Source organism: Macrobrachium rosenbergii, chromosome 33 (assembly GCF_040412425.1).
Source record: "Macrobrachium rosenbergii isolate ZJJX-2024 chromosome 33, ASM4041242v1, whole genome shotgun sequence".
Taxonomy (NCBI): domain Eukaryota; kingdom Metazoa; phylum Arthropoda; class Malacostraca; order Decapoda; family Palaemonidae; genus Macrobrachium; species Macrobrachium rosenbergii.
Window position 1 is genome coordinate 9,310,778 of NC_089773.1, and position 27,846 is coordinate 9,338,623.

The window sequence follows — 27,846 nt, forward strand, 5'->3', positions numbered from 1 at the left end:
GATAGTTGGGAAGGTTAGTTGGGAATAAGCCTAAGCAACTTAGGCATTGGATGAACAAGATCATGTAGAACCACTTTTTAAGGCGCCGTAATGAGTGGCTGCATGTATCGGATCAGCTAACTTCTACTCATTTTCTATGTTACTTTCAAACTATAAAGCTGTTGATCCTCACTTCAGCTGTTGACTGGGTCGTCTATGGTGACTAACAGTTAATCAAACTGACAAAAGCTGCAGCAGTAAGTCTTTGATTTATAGACAAAATTGCTTGATATGGAAGTTTTAAGTTTCTGAACGAAGTTAATCATCGTCCACACCTCTATTTGAAGATACTCTACTTCACAATCATCCGTCGACTCTATTTTAGTAAGGAACTAATACAAGACTAACGAATTCAGTGCTTGTAACCCTGCGGTTAGTTTGTGCTACTCAATTCACTGAGCGTCTGCATTAATGCTCTGTCGAGGCTCCACGATGTCACACGTAGTACCGATAAACTGGAACAGTCCCACTGGCAACATTATGCAACTTTGCAGGCCGATGCTCGATGCACTTTGAGAGCCGGATTATGCTATTGCTCTCAGCCTCTGTGACACATTTTCTCACTTTTTTTTTTTTTTTGCATACGGGTGGTCGGTTCTGTGAAGGTTTGTTAAAAGGAAGCTGAACCCTTTCGGAGTTTTCCATACGATTGTGTGCATGATTATATTAATAAAAGGCTTACTGCATGAAGTAAAATGATAACGTAATATAAAGCAATACCTGACATTATTTACCTCACTCCTACCTCAACTGATAGCGGGAAATCTCGATACGAAAAAAGGGGGGAATTCGGAGCAAAGAAAGAAGAAAAAGGACTTGAAAAACACCCGGCTACGTTGCATTACATTCGGAAAATTGCCGAAAGCAAGAGCAAACTGGTTCAAACACAATGATTTAAAGCAAGCGCATGTTCTCTCTCGAACTGGGGGTTGTAGTCTGTGAGCTAGCGACACACCTATTCTCTTCCAAAGGGGGTCACAAAAATGAACTGTTTACAACTTAAAGTGCATATTCGTCATATCGATTGAAATTCGTTACGTGAATGCAGCAATAAGTGTGGTGAAAACTTATATTCCGACGGCAGAAAATCAGACTGATTGAGCCGGATTATTCAATTCTCTTCCGTTTATTTGTATATCAAACAATTATACAGTGCATTGGCAAATTTGAAATCTACTATGTAAGGCAATGCATTGGCCAGACCAATCGGGAGGCTGTGTAATGCTTCTCAAAAGGCATAGAAATACGCATGGGTCTTAGGGAAGCTCAAGTGTAAATTAGGGGGGCAAATAGGATCATTTTAACCCCTGACAAGCAAAATCGATTTAAGTATGAAAGTCTGTTTAAAAGTGGCGCGCGAATTTGTTGATGGGAGTGGGGGAGGGCTGCGTCGTCTGCTGGGTATAGATCGATTCTAGAGTCGATCCTGCAACACACATAAACCCTAATGTGGGAGAGAAGCCAGGCCGCCTTATAATGCAACGCTTAATACGCATCTCGGTCGTTGCTTTGCCGTTCACATTCGGCGAGGAATCTGCGTAAAAGCTTTCTTTATTCATTTTGTGGCTGCTAAGGCGTTTCGATAATGACAGCCATCACTTTAAATGCGTTCTTCGGGATTACGTATTTATAAGCATAACTGGCAATGTCACCCCGGCCTCACGGGCGATGCTAAATGTTACCACATTATCTTTAAGTTTCGGTGCCAGGACGAAGTTATCGTCCAATTCTTGATTTGATTTCGCTCATTTTAGGTCAATTTCGCGATCGGATATGAAGTTTCAGTTCAAGATGGATCACACGCGAAATAAAAAATGTAGAAAAGGTCAGATTTACGAAGGGCAATACGCTTTTTAATGCGTAATGCGAACGAAAACACGAAACACGAACGAAGGCCAGTGAAAAAACCCAATCGGTTCCCTGCGTCGTCTGAACTTGCGAATGTTATGTTGCCTCAGAAGCGAAGTGGCCATGGCAGCGTCGACTCCGGTCCGGTCGAAATTACCAAAATTCCTCATTTACCGCAACTGTAGATATTCCACGTGTTTTTCGACCGCAAGGTGAGTAAATAAAAGGTCATTGTCAATTAATAAACGAGTGTCGCAGCCGATTTGGCATTCGAATTGCTTAAATTACGTCGGGTACTTTACGTCTGACGAAGTCATGGGCGAACTGTCATGTTACGTCGTAGCTTTGTTTGTGGCTGTCGTAAATCTGTGTAGTAAGTTTAGAAATCTGTTTGAGCTTGAATGGAGGGTTGTATGAATTAGCAGCCAAGGGTTAACCCGGGCCGTTATGCTGTTACTTAATTGTCCTCGGATGTGACGTAATATAATGCCCAGGTGCGTGGGCATCAGACTCTTATGTTATTATTATTATTATTATTATTATTATTATTATTATTATTATTATTATTATTATTAACTGGACAAAGTTAGGCTTGTAAACATATTTCTAGGTCAAGCACCAGGTATAAGAACTTGCATCAGCCAACCTAACCTAACGTAGCCTAACCTAACCTAACCTGAGTACCCTGGTACTGAAGCACTGATAGGCTACCCAGTCAAAGAAGGAAGCCGAGTCATCGAGTCATCGGCCTCTATAAACTCCTCCTGGGTTTTATTGTTGCTCTTGAAATGGTAATGACATAGAGGGAATTTGATTTCAAGGAACGGGCATAGGTCAGACGGCACCTCGTCAGACATGGTAAAACTTGAGACTGCTGCTGCAGCCTTCTAGTCCAGCAACTTCCAGTTGACATGCAAAATTGGCGCCGTTTATTGTACCGACCCCTTGGGATGGACGTAAAACATAAATCAATGACTTTAACTACCATAAACATAAAAGACATTATACAAAAACAGAAACATGGACAAAAGATGGTAAATATTCTGGTCAGCGACTGCCAGGATCCAGGCTGCGGTAGTAGTCTTCAGTCAGCACTTCGTCCCCTGTCACCTGGGCTGTATCGGTGGGTATTGCCCCTGGGCAAAAGTATGCCCTTCACAGCATTACTTTGTATTTCATTGAGTGTTTATATTTATATGCTTAATTTGTTGGTTTGACCCTTTTTTTAAGTACTGTACAATGTTGTGACCTAATAATACTGGGACCAGAATCTTAAATCCGGAGGTAATAATGCCATTACTGATTACCCCCTTTCATTCAAATTACTGTACCTCTGTTCACATTGTCTTTCTTCCATCTTACTTTCCACCGTCTCTTAACAATTGTTTCCTGGTGCAACGACAAGAGATTTTCCTCCTGTTATACCTTCATAACCCTTTACTTTCAATTTCCTTCTCAGCACTGAATGACCTCATTATTCCCGGTGCATGGCCTGTGGTCCAAATTTTATATTCCAGTTCCAATTACTGTATCATCAGGTACTACTTATATTGATTTTTTTTTAGGAAGTGGAGAACATTGCAGTTCTCATTGCTTGCATTAAATTCTTTGATTCAGATTCAGGGTTTTGAATTTGTGTTTCGTTCATGGTTACAAATTTCTTGTTGAAATTGTTTGGATGCGAGTCAGAGGTTAATTGGAATCCCCCACCCTTATCAGCTTCAGTTGAGGTGTGAATAGTTGTGGTACCCTCTTTTCAAGGTCCAAGTCAATAGCATACGCTAAGTCAGCATTAATTCCCATGGTTTCTGCTGTGTGTTAGGTGTGTCTCAGCCAAAACTCTGCAGTGACTGACATCTGTGATCTGTCACTGATATATGTTTTTGGATGTGTTGACTGGAGTCGATTAAGTTGTAGTATGTAGTTAGACCCAAATTTTTGAGTTACTATGCTTTCAGGACAAGGCAAAGAACTTTCTGAAATCCCCATGTAGTACAGGTGTAAAAACCAAATATAGATTGGTCATATTTAATAACAAAAAGGTAAATTATCAACTAAAAATAAGTGCAAAAAAGAGCATATCAGCTATATGTAGCAACACTACCTAAGGCCCAGCCAAGACCCCTTAAAGATTTTGAATATAGTATACTGTTTAAATTTTTTTTATGAGTCTGTTGAGAGAGTGTTCATGCAGGACTTTGCTGTAAAACAGGCCTCATGCTCACCACCAGGTGGTTAATTGGTAGCAGGTGAGTGTGGGGTACGCACACTTGTCTGTCAGAAACCTGTCACTACTTGGGTCCCAGTTAGGTTAAGATGTGTCTGTTTTCTCTGCATTCTCTGCAGTGATGGTTCTCAGTTGGGTTGTAGAGCTTGATATAATTAATTTTTTATTGTTTTTGTTTTGGTGGTTCATTAGGCTGTGTCAGGAATATTGTACTTGCATAACGATATTAGTGTATATTGTTTTTCCTCTGGTAACTCAAATCTTTATATATACTTGCTAAGCTTTAATTATACCATTTTATAATGTCTGAGTGATTTTACATTGTATTAACTGTTGCTTTACAAAAAAACTGTTTGTATACCAGAGAAACAAATGATAATTATGAGAAGTCTCATAAATTGCTCATAAACTGTTTTATTAGGGATGAATCTTACCTACAGTTAAAGATAGCTCACATCTTTGTGTTGGTCAGGTGTGGTCAGCGTTTAAAAGGAGAATGCTAGACTGATCTAGATGGACTGTCTAGTTCACCTGTTCTCCATCAAGCATGTTTTGAATGTTATAATTCCATCAGAATTCTTCTTGCTATCATAGCAATTGGAGTGTTTTAAGGCATTCAGGATTTTGGCTGTTGCAGAGTTGTTTTTCTTTGTAGATAGGCTGTCCTCAACTGGAAGCATTAACCTTAAGAATACATATTAGGTTCTGTCAACAGGATGTATTTGACAGAAATAGGCAGTCTTGTAATGTTGGTTTTAGTTCATGAACGTGACCATAACCCCTCTGTGTGAGGAATGTAGGGTATTCTGACTCACTCAGAATAAGTAGAGCATTTCAAACCATCAGGGTTATCGTATAGCCTAAACAATTCGAAACATACTGACCTAATTGTAGCCTAAGTCTTGTACTACGACACCCAGGTTACTTCATTCTTATGATAGCTCAAATTGTGGTTATATCAATACATTGCATTGTGTACATGAACTAAACAAACGATATTAACTTACTGTTGGTGCATTCAGTGTTCCTAGCTTGAAATACAGTAGTCAGATTGGCATGAGCATAATCTCTATTTCATGACCTTCATCCAAAGCACACCTCAAGAAATTCTCCTTACATTTAGAAATGGAAATCTTTTAAAGGAAGTTTTCCCTAAATGTACTTTAAGATGAATAGGAATACTTAAGTGGATTTGTAGGCACCGACAATTATGGCTGCATTCTTGAGTCCTTATGAGCTCGAACCGCACTGTATCAAAGCTGTGAAGAGACTGACTTCATGGCCGTCTCTTTGACCTTTGACTAATCACGGACAAAAACCTTCGACTAACCACCGGACAAACAACCGATACTGGTAGTTAAGCACTATTACATATACTTACAATTAAATACACGAAACAGCTACAACACCTTTCATTACTAAATACTAATACAACAAAACATAACATCCTTCTTCTACATAATATGCATTTCCACTTCACATAGATTTAAAGAGAATACATAAAACTATACCACAACTTGCAGAAAAGTACAATCTCTCTTGTCGAAGTTTTGACATACTCCCCTGCAAGAAAATTTATGCCTAACATTATTTACATTAGTCCTGTTATTAGCAATACCTTTCTGGCTTCTGCAGTTATTTGAGCAGTCCTTCTGCTCGGGCAGGTGCTTGATTTAACGCCTTCTGTCACAGGATTAGTTTCCCTAATCTCCTGCCACAGCTCTTAAGGGGTATAACTTAATTACAAGTCTCATAAGCTGGCTATGTGCCATTCTTAAAGTAGCCACTCTTGGGACCTCGATCACTTGGCCCAACTTCCACTTGTTCCATGGCCCCTCATCATGAATGAGGACAATTTCCCCTATCTTGGGCCAAGAGCCATGCACTATTCCTACTCGATGGGTCTCTCTTAACGTTGTTAAGTACTCCCTTTCCCATCTCTTCCACAAGTCGTCACACAACTTGGATACATAGAGGAATCTTTTCTCAATGAACTCTCTCCATCCATAGGCAGGATCACTGGGGACCTTTTCCCAATTTACTACTTCTCTTGGGAAGGAATTAAGCTTTCGTCCAAGGATCAAATGATTAGAGGTTAAAATTTCCAACTGATTCAAATCCCCAGTTGTGTAACTTAATGGTCTGTCATTGATAATTCCTCCCAGCTCCACCAACACACAGGTCAGTTCCTCAAAACTGAGCAAGGATTGGCCTACGATCTTTTTTTGACATGACTTCAGAAGTGTAATTTTGTTTGTTTGGGATGAATCTTACCTACTGTTAAAGATAGCATACTGGTATATCTTTGCGCCGACTGGCGATTTGGCATTCAAACAAAAGGAAAGGACTGAATGCCTGCCCTGATGACTATTTAGTACAATTGTTCTCTACCAGTTGTGTTTCAGATGTTTTAGCTCTTGTCAGAATTCTCCTTCCTGCCGTTGTGTATAGGTTCTCAGTGGTATTTCATGGTTTTGGCTTTTTGCTGCTTTCATGGTACTGTACATTTGTTTGGAGTCCTCACACTGGAATCAAGAATAAGAACAACAGGTTGTGTAGGAATGATTACTGTGTTAGAGGGATGTTGAATTTTCAGGTAGAGACAGTGTTTGTACCAGCTGCAGGGGCATTTAGTGTGATCTTAGCAATAGATGTGAAGAATGTAGGGGTTTTCGAAGGACATTATGCATCCTAAGTCCGTTAGTATATGAAGAGAAGGGAACCATTCTTGGTCCCCCCCAAGTGTGTGGTCATTTTCACGTTCCCCTGTAAGAGGTAAGGTGTTGGTACCCACGTTTGTCTGTAGCCCGAGCTGAGAACTGCCCTTCCAGGGAACCAGGTTGGTTTGTAGGGCGATCTGGTTCTGTGCCCTCTGTCAACTGCCTCTCATTTTTCAATCTGAGTCTTTAAAAATTGAATGGCTGCCTGGATGACTTGTCTAGTACACCTGCTGTCCACTAGGTTGTTTCAAATGTTTTAGCTCTTGTTAGAATTCTTGTTGCCAGTTTTTGTAGGCTCTTGTTGGTATTTCATGGCTGTTTGCTGCTATCACGGTACTGTACATTTATTTTTCCTAGGATTCTTCCAGTGGAATCAAGGCTAAGAACATCAGGTTCTGTAGGAATGATTACTGTGTTAGAGGGTGTTGATTTTTTAGGAGTTATGCACTGCTTATGCTGGCTCCAATGGTATAAAGTGTGATCTTGGGAATAGATGTGAGGAAGTAGGGATTTTCGAAGGACTTTTTGCTTAAGTTCTTTAGTATAGGAAGAGAAGGGAAGCAGATAGGTTTGCGAAAGCAGTTACTTAGGTCAGGTTATCAGCCTGTCATTTTCCTTCTTCTCCAGGTCCTTCATCTGTAGTTATCCATGCTCAGTCTAGGCTTTTCCTTTGTTAATGCTCTAACTAATACTGAGGCTTCCTCTTTAGCTCTGCCTTCTGCTCCCCTTTTGGTTCAGGAAAAGTATATTGAGAATTTAGAACAGGATGTAAACCTTATTTTGGTTAGTACAAGGTTTGTCTGAATTGGTCAGGGAACTGGTTCAGGGTCCCCCATAGTTTGCGATCATTTTCGCATTCCCTTGTAAGAGGTAAGGTGTTGGTTCCCTCGCCTGTCTTTAGCCTGAGCCTAGGACTGCCCTGTGACAGATGGAAGAGTCTGCTGCCAGAGAACTGGGTTAGTTCTGGGGCTGATGTGGTTCTGTGCCCTGTCACTTGCCTCTCCATTTTTCACGCCCATAGTCTCGTATAATGCGTTAGCCAAAAGATCATTTTGGTAAACATTAATCTTCACTACACATGCGACTTCTGTCTTCATTCGCACTTGGTACATGTGGGGTTATTAGCACTAATTGGATATTTAATATAGGTATAGACAGTTTTATTCAAAATAATGTGCCTGTAGCGAGTTTTACTTAATCTTATGTTATGCTAACTCATTCAGTTGTTTAACCAATCTTTTCATCTTTTGTTCATTGTAATCTTAGTCTGCTAGCCTATTCCTCTTTCTCCATCCAAATGCACTTGTTCACTCTTTATGCGCATTTTCTTCGGTTTTTACATGATTTTTCTTGTTATTGGCAAATCTCTTCTCAAGTATGTTAACTTTCTTTCCAAATCTGCCGAGGTGGTAGAGTCTGTTGCAACTAGATATTATTTGCAACTCTTCCCTGACCTCCCAACATTTCCCATTTTCTTTTGGCGCCTCGTTTTCTTTCACTCAGCTGGCTCGTGTGGACTCAGCTGAGTCGCTTCAGACTGTCTCCCTTTCATCGAGTCGTGGATGGGATGCAGGTACTCAGCTGCTGGTTGCCAGGTGTTGCTTCCTGTCACCAGGTGTCTCCTCCTGTTTTCCGCTGGTGAAAGAAGAGTTTGAATTGGAGGATCTCAGGTTTGATCAGCATTTGCTGGAGTCTTGTATTTTGCTGTATCCTTATTTAGTTCAGGAAAGAGGCCACATAGAGACTAGCTCTCACTTGTCTCTGAGTATTTCAGGGCCCTTTAAGTATTTGGAGAAGAGAACCCAAGCTTTCTCCTTCAATTAGAGTGTGTTTTGTAAGATTTCCCATATTCTGGTGTACCAAGCTCCCTTTAGGTCTTCTGGTTTTTTATAAAGTCATGGAGTACCTCCTCTTGCGATACAGGTGCTTAAACAGTGCTTCAACTGTCATCAACAGAAGATTCAGTTTCTTTTCTCTTTCTTGTGAAGAGACAAACTCAAGACTGACAGGTGCTTTGGACATGCTGAAAGGAGTCTTGGTTTCATGTTGAAGATTTTATATTTTGTTGAACTTTTGCTCAATTGCCTCTTCTCTGCGTCAGCTTGGAGAGGTTGAGGCGACAGCTTAGTGTGTTTTTGGTGCCAGCTCAGGGAGTTTGTGAAGCCAACTTCAGGGCTTTTTGATGCCAGCTGGAATTTAGCGAGGAAGATTGTTAGTTTTTAACTTGTTTTGATGCTGCAGGCCAATGTTCTCATGCTTATACTAACTGGGTTTGTAAGAAGTGAGAATACTTATTCTCCTATCTTTAGTAAAGGCTTATGCTGCACTGGAGTTTTACCTCTGACTTTTCCTAGCTCAATAAGGACTGATAGATTGGTACAGTCATTGTTCTATACCTGAGGGGATAAAAGTTCAACCTTTTGGTTTTTCCAGCATGGTTTTAGTGACTTGCAAAAGAACCTGGATGTTTTGTTGGACAGGAGCAGAACATTTTTCTTGGTGGACCAGTGAAGTCTTCAGTTATGATTCCTTTAAGGTTATTTACTCTGGTTTAGCTTTTCAAGGTGCTGTTCCTTTATCTTCTAGTCATAGGGAATTTCTCATTCTTCAGTAGGTGGAGGTTGTATTTTTAGAGCAAGAATGAAATGGACCAGGTGGTAATTCACTGGGATTTTACCTCTTGACTTTCCTAGTTCCATAGGATCAACTTCAGATTGCTCAGTTGTTGCATTTTCAATTTTCAGCTGACTTCTCTAACGAATCCTCATTCTTATTTAGTGATTTGGGGATGACATTTATTCAGTAAGTGGGCTTGTCTGTCAGAAGATGAAATAGCACTTGTTTCTTGAAGCCAGTTTTAGGCCTGAAGGAAGTTTCCAGTTTAAGGGCGGGATTGCAAGGAAACATGGCTGGGATTTTGTCAGGATAATCAGGTGCTACAGTACAGTCTTAATAAGAAATGACTTGCAGCTAATGTTCATTAAATTTGTAAGTGATCCAGGACCATCATTGTCACCAGGTTCACAGGAGGGCAAATCAAGAGTTGACTATTTTATGTTAAACCTGCGACAGGTTTTGTTGTTTGTAACAGGAAAGACAAATTTTAACTACTGTGAGAGACATTTAATACAACATAGAATGATAAAACATATATCAATGGAAGGGCAATGGGAAGATTCCAAGATGCCAATTGCATGAGATTCCCTGGTCAGAAACATAATCATAATGCAGTAGCATAATTTGAGGGAAATGAGCAACATGATATTGATTTGATAATTCAGAAACATAAATACAGTGTTTTTGGCAACAGAAGATTCAGAAAGAACAAAATACCTGAGCACATGGATTAGAATGCCACAAGTTCATGGCAATGCAAGCTGTGGGATTGTATATAGATGTAGACTTATTAGACTTGGTTAGGCAGAAACAGGAACAAAATATTGTATCCTTTGAAGGCGTTCCTGAGAGCTTGAAAGTGGATGTTTCTTGTTTTTGGCCTGATTCAGATGGATAGACCTTCCCCCTCTACTCTAAGAAAGTATTGAGCAAATTTCAAATTCAAAATTGTAGTGACTCCTACAGAGGCTAGTAGCATGAGAACTCAGCTAGATGTCTTTATTTTTATTGAAGGTCAAACTATTCAGAATATCCAGAGCACTTCCACTAATTTAGTATTATGGCAGTTAACCACTTGGAGATGATTACTGTCTCCTCCCAGTAGAAGTGCATTTTCAAGGTATTTTGGGTTATATCCTTAATCAAAGAAAAATTGTGTTTCAAAACAGTAAAGCCCCTCAGGGTGCTGCTACTAGTAGCACCTGGGACTTTGTAGTCTTTTTTCTGAACCAAGAAAGAACAGTCTTTTTTTGCTGTCTCATTTGTTTTAAATCCAGGTTTTAATATTTTGGTGAGCATGAAGGTATTTAAGATGTTGAGATGTGTACTGAACCGTTTATCATTAAGGTATTTATTTTTAGTGACTGTCATTTTATCTGTAGAGGGCTTTTGAGCCTGGAGGGCAAAGTCCCCTTGACACTTTTGTTTTTCTGGTTTTTGAATTAGGAACGTTTTTTGTCAAAGAACTGTTCTCTTTGATGCACATGTTGATTAGCCTTGCTCCATGAATGGAATCCAACTTCTTTATAGAAGGTAAAGATTCAGAAAAGATTCCAGATCAGGTAAGATTATGTTTTGTTTCATGCAAGAAATGTTTAATGTGATGCAACTGGCTGTGCAATTTTGTTTTGCTGCACTACCTTAAGTATGCAGAATTCCTCTTTTAATGTGGGACCCTAGTCTTAACTTTAAAGTAAATAAGATTCATGCTGAATAATATAAATTTTCATAACAAAATTTATTTGATTACTTACCTACTATTAAAGTAGACCCCACCCAGCCTCCCCACAACTTAGTGGGTTGTCAAGGAGAATTCTGACTAGAACTAAAACATTGAAACACACCTGGTGGAGAACAGGTGTACTAGACAGTCATCTGGACAGCCATTCGATCTTTTGTTTGAATGCTAACTCGCCTCTCGGCGAGGAGATATAAGCTAACTTTAACAGTGGGCGAGTATGCAAATAATAAATGTAATTATGAAAATTTATATTTGGGAATCATTAATCTTCTCACCATATTCGGCTTCTATCGTCATCGGCATCTAGTAATGAGGTCAAAGCACTGACAGGACTAATTACAGTCAACCACTGCTTATTTGCAGCTTCACCTATCTGCGGATTTTTCTGTGGAAGATATCCAAATTATTTGTGGATATTTCCGTAGAGCAGTATTCACTCATTACTGTATTTACTGTATTTTCATAATATGTTTGTGGTTAAATATGCATTTTTTATGTATTTGGTGTTTGAACTATTACAGTAGGCAGTTATAAGTGTTTTTAGAGGGGTGGTCTTTGGTGTTTGAACTATTACAGTAGGCAGTTTTAAGTGTTTTTAGAGGGGGGGTCTTTGGTGTTTGAACTTTTAGGCAGTTATAGGGTTTTTGGATCTTTGATGTTTGAATATTACAATAGGCAGTTATAGGTGTTTTTGGAGGGGGGTCTTTGGTGTTTGAACTATTACAGTAGGCAGTTATAAGTGTTTTTAGAGGGGCCGTCAAGTATTAGCAGATTTTAGCTATTCAAGGGTGGTTGTGGTCCCTATCCCCCACAACTACTGGGGGCAGTCAACTATACATAGGTGTAGAAAGTGTTATTAATATGTAATGTGTCTGTAGTGAGTTTTACTTATGTTACGTCGACTCAGTCGATTGTTAAACCAATCTCTTCTACATCTACTTTACATTCTAAATCCTTGTCTGCTATTCTTCTTTCTCCTTGAAATGGACCTGTTCGTTCTGTATACTGTATGCTGTTTTCTTCAGCTATTGGCAAGTCTCTTCCTGCTGCCTCTATTAATGTTTCTGTTTCCAGTCCTACCATTGTTACAGTATCTTCTGTTGTTTCCAGGCTAGAGATTCTAGCTGCTTTGCCTTCTAATCATGTGTTGTCTGGGAATGCTCTTACGTTTGTTGAGTCGCTTTCGGAAGAGGCTGAAGTGTTGGTAGTCGCTGTTGCTCCTCTTTCCCCCTTCTTCTGATCTTTCCCCTTTTCTTTGGCACCTCATGGTGCTTTGTTGTCTTTTGCTGAGCCAACTTGTGTCCAGTTAAGGTAAGCTCTTCAGACTGCATTTCCCTCAGTCTTTCCTGTCATCGGGCTGCAGATTCTTTGTGGGTATCGGCTGCTGTTACCCAACTCCTCCCCTGATGGAAGAACCAGAGGAACCTCCTCAGTTTTTTAGCATTTGCTGGAGCATTGCATCTCACTTTATCCTCATTTAGTGGAGGAAAGAGGCCATGTAGAGAATGGGTCTGAGTTATCTTCAAGTATTTCAGCACTCATTAAGTATTTGAAATATTTGAAGGACCAAACTTTCTCCTTCAATTAGAGTGCACTTTGTAAGTTTTCTTGTACTCTGGTGCACAAAGCTTAAAAATCTGCCAGCTTTTGTCTTCCTGTTTTTGTTTTTAAGTTGCAGAGAGCCACCTCTTATGATACAGGCGCTTTCCTGGTGCTTAAACCGTCTTCAGTCAAGGATTTGGTTTTCTCTGTAAGTCTTGCTCCTTTGAAGAGACACTTGAGACTGACAAAACGTTTTTTGACAGACGTCTCTGTTTGAGACAGTTTACTGAACTCTTGTCCAGATTGTCTCTGTTTAGAGGTTGTTTTGACAGTTTGTAGTGCCTGTGGATTTTTTAGTCAAGGCCATTTTTGACGCTGCTGGTGAATGTTCTCATGCTTATACTAATTTGGTTTTTAAGAAGAGAAAGCAGTTATGCTCCTATCTGTTGTCAAAGGTTTCTCCTGCACAGGAGATGACAGCTGTTTTGGCGTCTCCTTTTTAGAGCAGTAAGGGAGGATACATTGTTACAAGTTGTACCTCTTTCTCACTGGTCTTTTATACCTTATGTGGATCTGTTTAGCCCTTAGGTTCCAATAGGAGGAGTTGCAGGCCTTCTGGCATGTTTGACTTTTCAGCCCTGATAGGGTTTATTCCCCTCTACAAGAGTATCTCATTCTTCAGTGAAAGGTTGCTATGTGGAATGCAGTGCAATGCAAACACCTGTTCAAGACTGAACAATGTTATGCATCTCTCCCCATTGTTCATTGGTTTTTTCCACCATGGTTTTAGTGACTTTGGAGTAGAACTTTTGGATGATTCAGTGGACATGCAGGATGCATTTTCCTCATTCCAAAGACAGTTGCAAGTTCTTCTGAGTATTTGAGGGAAGGTATTAAGCCTCTCAAGTAACGAGAATTTGTTGCTCATTGGTTCTTTAGGAGGAAGTTCACTAAGTCAGTGGGAAGTTGGCCAAATCTGTTGGCAATTTTCCTGAGGCCAAAGATCTGTTGCTTCATCTGGACTTGTGCATTATGACAAGCTCTGCCTCAGTCCCTTCTTTATCTGGTCATTACATCTGAGAGTCTTCAACATTTTGCTGTGGAAGCTTGCTGGCAGCAATGGCACTAGGAAAAATGGTGGACTTAGAATAATCAGGTGCAGATGAGTAGAAATTTGAGCAAATGTTCATTAAACTTTTAAGTTGTCATGACTCATGGTTGCCAGCCCTAAGAGCTGATGAATGTTAACAAGTTTATTTATAAATCTACATCCGGGTTTTGTTGTTTTTTCTATCAAGTTTGGCCTGGACTTAATATCCACCACAGAAAGGTCAACTCATAAACCATGCCTTTATTCCCAAGAGCTCTTGGCTTTATCAATGCAAACACCTGTTCAGAGTGGAAAGGAAAATATTGAACAAACTTTCTGAGTGAAAATTAACAACATAGTATTGGTTCTCTAGCTCATAACAAGGAAGGGTAATGTTTTTGGCAGTTGAGGACTTAGGGAGGACAAGCTCTGCCTACACACTGGTCATTACATCTGAGAGTCCAACAGTTGCTGTGGAATTGGAGGAGCAAATTGGTCTTACAGCATGCAGATTAAATGGAGTTTTCTCGGCCCTAAAGCGTGAATGGTGGATGTGTTGCTTCAAGTTTGGCCTGGTTCAGACGCCTTTATCCAGTATTGAACTGCAGTTAATGGTTAATGGCGATCCGGTTTTTACAGCACTTGTCAAGCAACGCCATTAACTGGATTTTGGCAACTATTATCAGTATCTGATTTTTTATCGCTGATTTTTGGTTAGCAGCGATTTTTGGTTTGCGGCACTCGGCTGGGAACGGAACCGCCGCCATTAACCAGGGACTGCCTTATGAGAATTACTCAATGACTCTAGTAGAGCCTTAGTTGCCTCAGAGGGAATGATTTTGGCCTTTCTGGCTCTCTCGGTAGATCTCTCGTATTCTTCCGTTAAGAAGAATTGACTCAAACACTGAATTTCATGCAGTTCCACAAACTTCTGCATCCCACACTTAACCACTTGGAGATACACAACTGCCTCCTCCCTGTAAGGAGACAGTCGAAGGTATCTCGGACTCAATCCTTAATCAAGTGGAGAAATAACTGTGACTTTGTATCAGAAGCAGTGGTCCTGCCAGGGGCTCTAGAAGACAGACCAAGCAAGATCAGAGAGTTCTCATATAGTTGGTCTTTGGCAGGATGTATGGACTCAAGGAGGGAGGGCCCTTTCCTCTGCCTACAGCATCTACCATGGTCTTTTTATGTACCCAGATGTGACAACAGTGTACAGGGAAACACATAAGTTGGTGTGTTGCTTCTCATCAGAATTATTTGTAGTGCCTTATTGATGAGATGTTGCTGCTGTCTGCTGAGGAGAGTTGAGTGCATAGTCCAAAGCCTCCGTAAAAGATTTCAGTGCCTTATTTTTCAGCATTTAGGCATAACTGTTAAATTAGCAAGCTGTGCTTCCCTAAACCCAGTGCCAATTTTCTTTTTATGATTATAAAATCATAGCCAGCCCTTGTTAAAGTAAAAACATCATATTTGTAAATGGGGACTTATCTGTACTCATAATTCATCATTTATACTCAACATGTCATGGAAGAAGTCTAAAAGGGGTTAAGCACGATCTTTATGATTATCATCATAAATGTTTTTACATCAGCTTTTTTCTTTGTAGTGTTAGACATGAGTTCTCTCCTGTCTTCTATTTTGTGCACTATCTTCTTGGACTCCCCTTAGGTCTTGGTCGTAATCTTTCAATTTTTTCGTCTTTTGTGAGCCTCTATACGGCTTTTCATCCTTTCGTTTCCATATCTACTATTTTTCTGGGAAACTGCTTCTCTTGTCCAAAAGACCTCAGTTTTAGAGACCCTAGTCTTTTTCCCAGCTTCTGGAAACGACATTTCCATCAATTCCACATTTTTAATACAATCTTCACACCTCACAAGAATTTCAAGATTCTATAGTCATTTGTTTAAAATTGCTATTTTCCCTGTCAATGACCTTGTTTCTGCAGCATAGAGTAGCTGTGGTCGTAAGTGCTTATTGTAAAGTCTTTGCTTATCTTCTCTCAGCTGCTTCACAGTCCAGTGAGTCCTCAGAGTAACATAAATTTTTATCTCTTCTAAGACCTGTCCAACTGTAACAACAACAGGTTCTCAAATCCCCTCTCTCCCCCTTGTGTTCCTTTCATAAATATCAAATATTTCTGTACTTCGGGGATATTTTGTAATCCTGGGCACATTTTGTGAAACCGTCTGTTAACTTTAGGGATAGTTGGTAATCCTGAGCACCTTTTGTGAAACTGTTTGTTAAATTCAATACACATCATAGGGTTCACCCCAAAAACCTTGCCCACATCCACCATATGGCCACTTTCCTGAATTTTCCTTTTACCTTTGCTTTCTGTTGAGTCACCATAAACTTTGTTTTGTGTATGTTTATCTTCAGTCATATTATCTTCGTTCTACTCTTCTACCTTGTAAATATTTCCTCTACCTTATAGAAGCTGAGAGAGCAACAAAATGGGGTTTTTTTAAATCCCTTCAGTTTCCCATTTTGAATAATGCACGAGGCATCCTTTTAGATCTCAGACCCTGCTGTTAACACTAGGTCATCTGCATGAAGTCCCAGGGACCTCTTTTTGGCAGTCCTTTGTGGCTTCTTTCATAAACATGGAAGGGCTAAGCACTTCTTTTATAGATGCCAACATCTATCTTAGATTCTTCTAGTACACCTGCCAGTGTCTTTACTCTCGATTTGGTGTTAGGGTAGAGCACACATCACCCGTCACTCCACGGGTAAGAGGTTTTGTATTTATGAAATATAATTTTGTAATCTTTCATATTCAAGCATTTTTAAGAAAAGCAGATAATGAAAGAGTTCTTATCCTTTGCAGGGCATCACCACTGTTGTCTTCAAAAGTTTCAGATAGTAATACATGTACTGGTCTTCAGCACACACTACAGCACCCATCATTTGCTACTGATGCCACATCAGCAAGCACTGACAAACACCCAAACGAAGGCCTCATCCTTAGTGACTCGTGCGTCACGAGGCTCAAGGAGATAATAGACGATGATTCTTCTTTTCTTAGGGTTATTGTGGAAGGCGGAGGGTGTTCGGGCTTTCAGTACAAGTTCGACATTGATACGCAATTATCCGAAGACGACAGGTAAAGTAGATGAATGTTTTTGTAGTTTTGGTTTTAGATACAAAGTTCTTTTTCGATGTCATTTGGCAAATGTAGCAGAAATTAGTACCATGTAAAATAAAAGTGAGAATGCATTGTTATAGGCAGAACGATAATACTGTACTGTTCTAGGAGGTTAAAGGGGCACGCCTACGCATTTAGGCCCCATTATAAAGTAAATGACTGTTTCTACCCTATGATTGAAGGGATTTGCTTCAAATTTTTACCATTTGTTCTATAACTAATCATAAAATTTCTCTCTTGTGGAAATTTAGTAATATAACTTCTAAGGTTTTTTTGCAGTTGAAAAAATCATGACATCACTTTTAAAAAATATAAAAAAAAAAGTTGCACTAAAAAATTATTTTCCCAATAGTAAAATAAAGATATATAGTTATACTGCACTCTGTAAAACTTTCATTGGATTTGGTTCAGTCTTCTTGGAGAAAGAAGCATTTAGTTTTGAAAAAAAGTGAGGTTTGAGTAAACATGAATGCAAAAAATTTTTGAACATTCAAGAATCCTGAGAGAATCAGGACTTCTTGAGCGAGTTATCCCTATAACATTATAACCCATTTTCTCTATGATGCCACCGCTAGAGAGGATAGGATATTTTAGCGAGTGACAGATTTTTTGTTTAAGTCTTTTTGACACTCTTTTTACGTGTATTATTACAATTTATCATTGTCAGTGCCATACAAGCGATGAACAAAATTGTCCATGAACCAGTCCAAACATTTTTTTGGCAATAATGCTTCAAGATATGTTTATTTACATAAAAACGGTCAAAAACAGTGTACAGTATAACTCACTTGTCTGATCCTATCCAGAAATAGTCATACAGACTTTCATAACTTTTTTTTACAATTTGTGGTTCACAGTGCCATACGTGCGATGAACAAAATCGTCGATAAACCAGTCTAAAAAATTTTTAGCATTAACGTTTCAGGATATGTTTATTCATACACAAGACAGTTGAAAACTGTCAATAACTAAAATTCGGCAGTTGGTGTGCTCCTTTAGCGCACATAATAAGCCTCCATTACTGATGCTGTGCCTTGCTGTACTTTGTTGCACATACTTATGTTCTGTGGGTCATCAGAATTTTATCAGTTAAACTGTGAACATTTAATTTTTCTCTATTTTGCCCTCTCTTCTTTCATATACATGGCCAAGTATCAGATCTGTATGATGGAAAAGGAAATAATCGTTGCTTTTAAAATATTTTCAGGATTACAGTATGGTATGAAATAAAAATGTTTAAATTATTTAAGAAAGACTACAAATATTTGAAAAAATAATGCTAAGTTCAAATCATTGCTGTATAATTGCCTTTCATCCTGGTTTAAAAGTTGTCATTTTTCCAGATGTCTGGATAGTAGCCAAAGGCTTGATATTTATTTATCAACTCTGAGAAGACCCTTTCTTTCCAATAGTGCTGACATCTTGCATATGAAAATTTTTGACAAAAATGGCCACTGTTAGATTAATATGGTACAGGTAGTCCCCGACTTATAGTGGGGGTTCCATTCTAGTGGTGGCTGTAAGTTGATTTCCACCATGAGTCTGTGCTTTTTAATTAACAGGTGCCGTAAGTAATGTTAATGGTGCTTGTGATGCTGTAACTAGGTACCTATTCTTGTTGGCATCAGCCCTGTTAACTGCGTTTTAATAGTGCTTACAGCACCATAACTAGGTACATACCTATTCTTGATAAATGTATTTGAAAAAGCTCTCCGTAAGATCTGAACACTGTAACTCGGGGATGCCTCTGTTTGGAAATAATGATTATCTTCTGCATCCAAGTTTGATTGTCATAGTGTTCATTTATGCATAGATGATCTGGATAATCCAGTTTATCAGGCTTTTGCATCCAAGCGACATCATATCAGTTTTCTCCGATCTAGAGAAAGCATATGGCAGTGGTTGGATGTGTAAGGTTCTTAAAATTCTACTTGAAATTGGTATGCATGATGAAAAGCACTTTTTGTTAAGTCTGTTTTAAAGGATCAATATTGTAGATTTAGTTGGGAACACTTTACCTAAGCTGAGGCAGCAGAAAGAAGAATACTTTGCCTTGCTATAAGTGGGATTGCATCTGTAACAGCAAGTGATGTTTTGACAATTACATTTGTTAGTGACTTATCAAATTTTATTTTTCGCTGCAGCAAGAATGTCTTTTGTAAAACCAAAAATACAGTTAACTGTCTGTAGGATAGAGAGCTTTCGTGCAGAGCATGATTTTCTTTGTTTGGAACCAAAACCGTAGTGATGCATGTGTTTAATCCCTTGAGTTCATCAAGCCCAGACGTTTCTGCAAATGTTCGAAAGTTCATACTTTTGGACTTGAAAAATATAGAGTTGAATGAAATTAAAGGCGATGCAAGTGAGTTTCAAAGCATAAATGATTCCTTTGCCTTGCTCAGTGGAATCTTTCTTACAGCAGGAGTCATTGCAGGCAGTTCCCGGTTATCAGAGGGGGTTCCGCTCCGACAGCATGACGATAAGCGAAAATCACCGATAACCAAAAATTGGTGATTTTCGGCGCTTATCGGCACCGATAACCGGAGATTGGCACGTCTGTTAGGTATGTATCGGCACCGATAAGCAGAACTCAGACCATGTCAGTGGCAAAATCACCGACTTTTTTCACTAGACAAGTGCCGTAAAACCGGATCACCGATAACCAAGGCCACCGATAACTGGGACTGCCTGTAATATCCCCTAACCTATTGGTCTCTTCTGACAGCAACCAGTACCTAAATGGTCATTGGCACTTATAATATTGCACAGAGGTACAAGGAGGGCTCTTAACTCAACGCTGTAGATAGCGTACATAGAATATAATTTTTGAGGAGAAACACAGAGCTCTGTCTTACAATAAAAGCAGCTAGGTGTTTGTCTTGGTCATCTTTTGTCGAAACTCCGCCATCTGCTGCTGGGAAGAAAGATGGCTGGCAAATGTATCCCAAATCCAGGAGTCCCCAGTGTGCTGGGTGTTACATTATTTCGCTGTGAGTGGAATATCCTTTTTCATCCTTATTACATTGTTTTTGAACTTTTTGTAAACATCCTTTTCTTATTATCTACTGCAACAAACATACTAAAGATTGAAAGGAAACTGCAACTTAAAATTCACAGCATTATTCACTGAGATGATCTGAACAGTGTCAAATTCCTAATGGATTATCTTCATAGACGAAGTCTGAATTTGAAGATAGATGTTTCCCAGAGGTCAACGTAGGTTCTTCATTTAAAGTTTTGAATATTGAACGCTAAGATGCATTGAAACTTGTTAATGTATGACCTACAAATCATGAGGCGCAAATCACAAATGCTATTAAGGTTATGAAAAGCCATAGTCTTTTCAAAACTGGGTCTTAGATGTGAAATGTACTCAGTAGCCACCCCATGCCAATTTAGGGTTTAGATTCTGTACATGTACTGGTATCAAATTATTGACAGGAATTTTAAGATCTTTGCTTATTTTAAGTCCTTTGTTTAATGCTGGAGCTATTACCATCAGACCTTCGCCAGGAATCACCCATTGCTCAGTATTGGTATAGGTGCAGAGGCTTTCAGGTTCAGCTTCTCAGACTTTCTGTGGTGAAAAGCACCTCAGGAACTGTGAGTCACCAGTGCCATAGGTCTAGGGTGAAGTAGCTAGAAATGTGATGCTCCCATTTAATGGAAGATATCAGCGTACCCACCACAGAGGTTCATTCTGTAAATACTTCACTGGCATCAAGAAGAATATGACATATGGATATATACGTAATTTTTATGTCACATGTTGAGGAACACACTGATTCCAGTTTTATTTTTATGACTGGCTCTAAATCCAGTGCTGGTGTTGGTTTTGTAGTGAGAGTAGCCTCTCACATTGTTAGATGCTTCATGGAGCCTTGCCTTCTGACAAAGTAACATAATCAAAATTAGGGGGTGTTCAAATTAAATCATCATTAAACCAGAAATTAATTATTAAAACAAATGCATGTTTAAGGTGAAACTTACCCTCTATCATTTAGCTTTATCTGCGACTACTGTACTGTACTTGGTGTGGGTTCAATAAGTGCTAAAATTGAAACACTCTTTAACGAACGCTCCCATTAGTTGCTCCCCCACTCTTTGTAGGGTGGGTGTAAGAGAGTGAATGTTTTTGTTGTTCATTCTACTCTTGTCAATGAACACGGCTGTTTGTGTAGACAAGTGCTCTGAAGTTTGGTTTATTTTTCTTGGTTATCGAATTGGATCGTTTAGACTGTCGTTTGTTTTGTCCACTGTGGATTCTTCTTCTCAATCTTCCTTATCAAAATCTCTTAGATTTTGCAAGGTAAGAATTTGCAAGACCAGATTGGTTTCATTGAAGTAATATACACATGAATTATGCATTAAGCATCGTGGGGTAATTTGTGATTTGGACAGCCATTGTGATCATTGCAGGGAATGGTTTTTGCATGAGATAGAGAGGATGGTAAAGTCTTGTATTAGAAGAGAGAAGGATATACTTAAAAAGTGAGTAAAGAGAACAGCTAGTCTTGAATCTGAGTCTTCCGTAGAAGTAACTTCTGATCAAGAGATAGATAAGTCTGTTGACTTTTCTTCTCTAGTAGATTCACATCCTTCCACATCCACAGTCAGCTCAGGTAGTGGGTTAGATTCAGTGCAGCCTGATATTGACTCTGTAAAACCTAGGATTAAATTTTGATGTAACAAGTTTGAATCTTTTGCATCTAATGCATCTAGTGCATTGGCCTGGACAGTGTCCCCTCGTTCCATTGGCAACTCCACGGGCACAGCCTTGCCTGTCCCATCGGTTCCACCTGACAACAGGCCTGGTAGCCCTGGGGTTCCCAAATGAGGACTAATATCCCTGGATGGTCATGGACTGTGCTCTGTCTCCTGCCTTTGCTTCTCGGTCCTCTGTGGACAAACGCAGGTTGCGCTCACCTAAAGACGTTCATGGTAGGGTGAAAAGGTTGAGGCCTTCGCTTCTGGATCTGTTGTCCCAAGGCTGTTGTAGTGATTCATCCGAGCCAGGTAACTGATCGTGTTCAGTAGTGAACAATGCCACATTGCCTGCAGCCACCTCAAGGAGTCTGGAGTCCTTAGTTAAGCATTCGCACCTAGACTCCCTTCCTGTTAACAGTAGTCCAAGACTTGATTTCATTAAGGGTGCAGGTATGTCAGCTTCCAAGGCTTTTGTAGCTTTTATGGGCTGTCTTACTGAAACAAAGACTAAGCTTGTCAGATATTCACGTTCTCCCATAAGGCCACGGGAAGCATTGAGTCTGCGTGAGCTTCCGCATGCATCTTCTTCGAGGCCTTGCTAGGTGTATTCTAGTCTGCGGAAAGCTTCAGCGAGTCTGCATGCCGCCTCAGCAAGTCTGAGGGAAGAGTCGGCAAATCGTCAAGAGACAGTATGCCATAGAGTTTCTTCAGGGCCACAGTTGGTGTCTATGATGCGTGAGTCTTTGAGTAGTAGGAGGAGTGATGAGTTAAGTGCATGTGAGTGAGTTCATAGTGGCATCAAAGGGACAGGTCGTGCTTCCACTGTTTTGGAAGGTAAAGTTCATAGAAGAGAGCAGCTTTACTCTCTGCTGGTTCCTTCGTCTCTCCCCCTTAGTAAACAGTCGTTAATTTCATGACATCCTTTTAGGAAGGTCATTGACGAAAAACTGTCTGCGTCTATGGCCCCAGAGACTGGTTTACAAACAAGTTTTGCATCCACACTATCACAGTGGCAGAAGGTATGTTTCTGAAACCACATTGAGCCAGAGATAGGTAATTGTTATACTTGAGATACCACAACAGTCAGACATTAACCATTTCAGCCTTTGTGTTACAAAGGATGTTTTACATTTAATTAATAGTTAACAATCAAACTTTCTTTTCTTAGTGTAGCAACACACAAATTTCTTGTTAATCCCAAGACAAAATTCTGTTTATGACTAAATATAAACATTTTAGTGTATTCTGGTGCATATCTGATCATGGTGCATGGATTGTCAGTAGGGCGAGGAGCGGTTTCTTGATTCAAACACTTTTTGTAAATGACAGATATAATTTTCCCCTCTGTGGTCTGAAATCTGTGACCCCCTTGTCTCTCTCTCTCTGTTGGTTGTCTGTATCAGGTTTACCATCAGACCCAGTGGTCTGGTTATACTACTTGACAGTATTACCAATAGATCTTGCTGAAACTGTAGCAAAGTGACTGGCAAAAGCATGGTGGCTTATGTTGAATATATTTACCATTTTCCTACCTTGCTTCCCTACGAAGGCAAGAGGGGTTTATTTAATTTATTGAGGGTAGGAATCTTGTCCAACATCCTATCAGTAATTTATTCATTTGATGTCTAAATTGAGCTATTTCTCCATAACATTGATCTATGTAGTGATCACACCAATGCCTTTAAAGCTCATCTCTGCTGCTGTCATTACCGTGCGCTCCACGACAATCATGTTCCACCATGTGCACTAAATTTCCTTTTTTTTTTTTAAAGCAAATGGCATCCTCTGTCAATGAAAAATTCAGCGACAGCACCTACAGAACTTTTTCCTGTAAATTAATTCCATTCAGTACTTGATTCCACTTTGGTAACCTGGACTCAGTATTGGGAATTCTAAGCAACATTGATAATAATATTGATAATAATTAGGATATGATCTCTGGTATCCCAATCGTCCGTTGTCTCCAAGTTAAAATCGGTAATTAAATCTCCCCAGAAACAGGTTAATCAGTTGCTGATATGGTATCAGTCTGGACGTGGAGACAGTTACTGTAGTACTCCGGTATTCATTCTCCTGCATTAAGTTTTGTAGTGATCCGGGAGAGGTTTTCTCTTTAGTTAGACATCTCATAGAGGGTCGGTTCATTCCTGTCAATTAACATTAAAAAGTAATGGTACGTGATTAACAAAATAAAATCATTAGCATAAGTATTGCAAGGTGGTAGATATGAAGAGAATTTTGTATAGTATTTTTGGAAATATTGGTATTGTTATTGCTCATGAATTACATTGTAAGTGAAAGGATATGTGGGTTTTCTTTTCAGACCATTAGTAATGCATTTTCCTGGCTCCCATTATATGGGTCATTGCTAAATGGCAAGAAAAATAATTATTTTGGTATGGAATATTTGAACTGGCCAACAGTTTTATATAGTGCAGTGCAGGTGGAAGTAATATTATGATCCATCATTCAAAATGACTTGCTTCTCAATTATGAATGCCATAGTTCCTATGCCAGTGGGAACGATCAAGTTGAAGAAACGGAAGAATATCTTGTCTGGCCTGTCAGATCTGTTGTATACACATGTCCTCCAACTTGCGACTTAGGTTTCAAGCACCCATTGTTTCTCAGTCATTTCCTGTCGATTACCCTGAGAAGATCGATTTTGGTTTCTGAGCTTCTGGCTGTACAGTATTTGTTCCAGTTGTTTGTGGTATTGTACATTAATTTTGATTTCCTTAGGATGCCTTCTGTTTCTCCATCTTGGACATAAAAGATTATGTAAGGGTAGAGGCTGTAATAGCAAACTATTTGCTAGTACAGTTGACGGCCATGATGTTTGTATTTCTTGTAGGGGTCAAGAGTAATTTTAAGGACTGTTGTGAACAGTGCTTAGACTGCTTCAAGGAGTTGTGATTATCTTGGCTGGAGAGGGTGTTGGTTGGGATAGTCCCTACTGGCATGTCTGTTATGATAAACCGCTTAGGTTGGATGAAGACATAGGGTCTCTCTCTCTCTCTCTCTCTCTCTCTCTCTCTCTCTCTCTCTCTCTCTCTCTCTCTCTCTCATTGATGTTTGGTGCCAGGTTACACATCAGCTGATTGCTTATATTTCCACCTTATAATATTGGGGAGAAATTTGGTTTCTTTTATTGTCTTAATGTTGGACTTTTTTTCCAGTACAGTGTATGAAGTGCTTCAAGAAGGTGTGGCCATCAGCATTGTTGTGCTTTTTATTAGCTCTTCTCTTTCAGGTCTTTTATTATGATTTTGTTCATAAAGATTGAAGATGGCCCCTTCTTGAAGGTAGGAGGAGAGACACTTAGAGAATCTGGTAATAGTCATCCCAATATATGAGTTGGCATCTTCCACTGGGCACGGAAACTCGTAGAATACGCTACCCTTCAAAGTGTCTCTTGGGGCTCCCAGTTGTTCTTGAAAAGAAGCTGAACCTTTTGTCACGGATGCTATTTTCGCCATGCTTGTGATTGTCAACTTTGTTGAGGTGAAAATATCCATGATTACAGGGGCATTCAACTCACTAATGATAAAGCGCTTTTGCTTAGGCATATGAAGCAACTAATTCTATGAATTTCTTGTTGTACAAATATGAATTCTGTCTTGGGAACAGTGACAGTTATTAAAAGTGGAGGTTTTTGCATTTGGCAGTGTGCACTTGAACTGTTCGTTTATAGATATAGTGTAAACCATGTCCAATTAATGAGACTAAAAGCATTAAAAGAATACATTCATCCACCTTGTTGGTGGCAAACCCGACAGAATACTAAGAGTCTGAGTGATATAAATTTGCAGTCATTCCCACACCAGTCATGTTGACAGCCAAACTGAACAAGATGCAAAAAGTCTCCCCAAAGAACTGGGTTGCCCCTCAGATCTATAGGCTACCCGTAAAGGAAAGTTATCCCTTCGAGATATCAATACAATTGTTCTTATTGATAGCTCATAGGCCTGAACATTGTTGGGTATTTACAGTCTCACTACAGCCCCCACTGTTGGCTTCAGCTGTGAATGCTATACAAAGCTGAGTAACTTTTTATATTCACCTGGCCAGAAAATTTAGACCATAGTGGAAAAGTTCATGACAGTCTATCCAGAGTCAAACACAGACACTACCCTACTTACAAACGAGTTACGGCAAGTGTTTGGTGAAAACTGATTGGTCCCTGAGTGTCTTGCATTTACTGGTCTAGTGTCCACGTCTTGAGCACTTAGAAGTCTTTCCCCCTTAATGTGCTAGGATGAGGAGGTTAATTAAACTCTTGAATGTTCTCAGATTTTGTACGGAATGTAAGTGGCGTTATTAGGTTTGTTGAGAAAAAAGTTTTGTGTGATACATTTTGTGCATTTTTACCGATTTCTACAATTTTTTAGTTTCATATTTTACTGTGTAAGGAACTACAGTTTTTATGTACTAAATAAGTCAGTAAAATGTGTCAGAATATTCCCCTTTGTTTACTGTAGTTCAGAATACTCAAGTAAATGTTTCGAGTGTTGGTGTCCATAGTTATGAGGTCAGTTTACAAAAATCAGTGAAACATATTCACTAGGTTAAGTATACTATTTATAGGGTGAGGAACCACTGTAGTAATGGACTGAATGAATTAGTCAGATATTTCTATTAGAATACTCCATTTTGTGTATTGTTAGTCAAATTACTTATAGCAAATATGTTTGAGTTTGTGTCCTTAGCTGACAAAAGTCATTCAGTCACCACTCCTGGGTTAAACATACTGTGAAAATGTTGGAAAAGATGTTGTCAGAAGGTTAGAAGAATGGATAAGAATTGGTAATTGCCTCTTTAGCTTGTTTATTATAAGGTCAGTTCAAGAAAACTACGTTCTAAAGATTTCATACCACATATTCGTGCATTTTGAAAGGGCATTTGATAGTGTTTGGGGTTTGAAGAGATGCCACATAGAACCTTTAGTACCATCTAGTGTGCTACACAATGCATAATGTAAGTAATTCCAGGAGGGATGTGTAGGTAATAAAACCCATGCAAGAGGTATTGATAAAAAACCAATATCTTTTCCTTCTTTTTCAAAAGTTCCTTGAGATGATTGTCTGTTATATTATCAACATCATCAACTTACAAGCGTCTTCTTTTCAGGGTTTTTGAAAGAGACGGTGTCCGTGTTGTTGTAGACGAAACGTCGATGGAGTACGTAAAAGGATCCACTATCGACTATCACACCGAACTCATTCGAGCAGCTTTCAGACTCCTAGACAACCCACAAGCAGAAGCTGGTTGCTCGTGTGGGGCGTCTTTTTCCATAAAGATATAGAAATATGTAATTATTTCATTTGGAAATTGGGCGTATGTTATTTATTGAGTGCTGGGGAAGTTATAAGGTTTCATGTGTAAAATATTATGCTAAAGGAAGGTGCTGTATATATGTACATAGTTTAATTATTTTTTTATTTATGGAGATTTATTGCTGCTTTACGAGAGATTTAACGTTACTGTTAACAGCAGAAATAGCAAGTTAGCACTATTTGGACACTAGTTTAAAGTGTATTTCATGTTTTAAGTTTATAATTATTTAAGGATATGTAAAAGGTGCTTTATTCATTTGCTTGGGTGTGTAGCTTTAAAAATAGCAAAACTTAACTTGCATCAAGATGTTAGTTATATTTAAAATTAAATTTTAAATAACACAGTATTAAAAAAAGGAAATGAAAAGTCTTGATCAGTAGACACTCAACCTCAGTAAGTCAGAAGGAAGTTGAGAAGAGATGATGTCAGGTGCAGCTAAGTCCCAAGATGTGGCACATATTTGCCTCTACAGTCAAGGTTAGGAATGAAGGAAAAATGTTAGATATTAGTTTTCATTTGTAATAGGAAAAATGTTGGATATTAGTTTTCATTTGTGATAGGCCAGAGAAATACAAAGTGAGTTATGCGTGCCTTAAAAATATAAATGGTATATGTTTTCCACACAGGATTTTATGTGAATGATAAAGCTAAGGAAGGTTTGTAATGCTCATAGATACTGCAGTACTTATTCATTTGGGTAAAAAAAAAGACTAGCAAAGGTATAAGTATAACAGAATTCCATGAAGCTGCTTGTCTGATGGAAAACATCAGGTTGATATATATTGTTATTGGTTTAAAATTTATTAAATAAAACCATCGAGTGTTATA

At 39.1% G+C, this 27,846-nt stretch overlaps 1 protein-coding gene across 1 annotated transcript; it reads left to right on the plus strand.

The window, feature by feature from the left end:
- Positions 1-1,490: 1,490 nt before the first annotated feature.
- On the plus strand, positions 1,491-27,846 carry LOC136855904 (iron-sulfur cluster assembly 2 homolog, mitochondrial). Its single transcript, XM_067133348.1, has 3 exons — positions 1,491-2,099; positions 16,657-16,932; positions 26,812-27,846. Exons 1-3 carry the CDS (start codon positions 1,981-1,983, stop codon positions 26,984-26,986), a joined length of 570 nt encoding a protein of 189 aa, XP_066989449.1. The 5' UTR covers positions 1,491-1,980; the 3' UTR covers positions 26,987-27,846.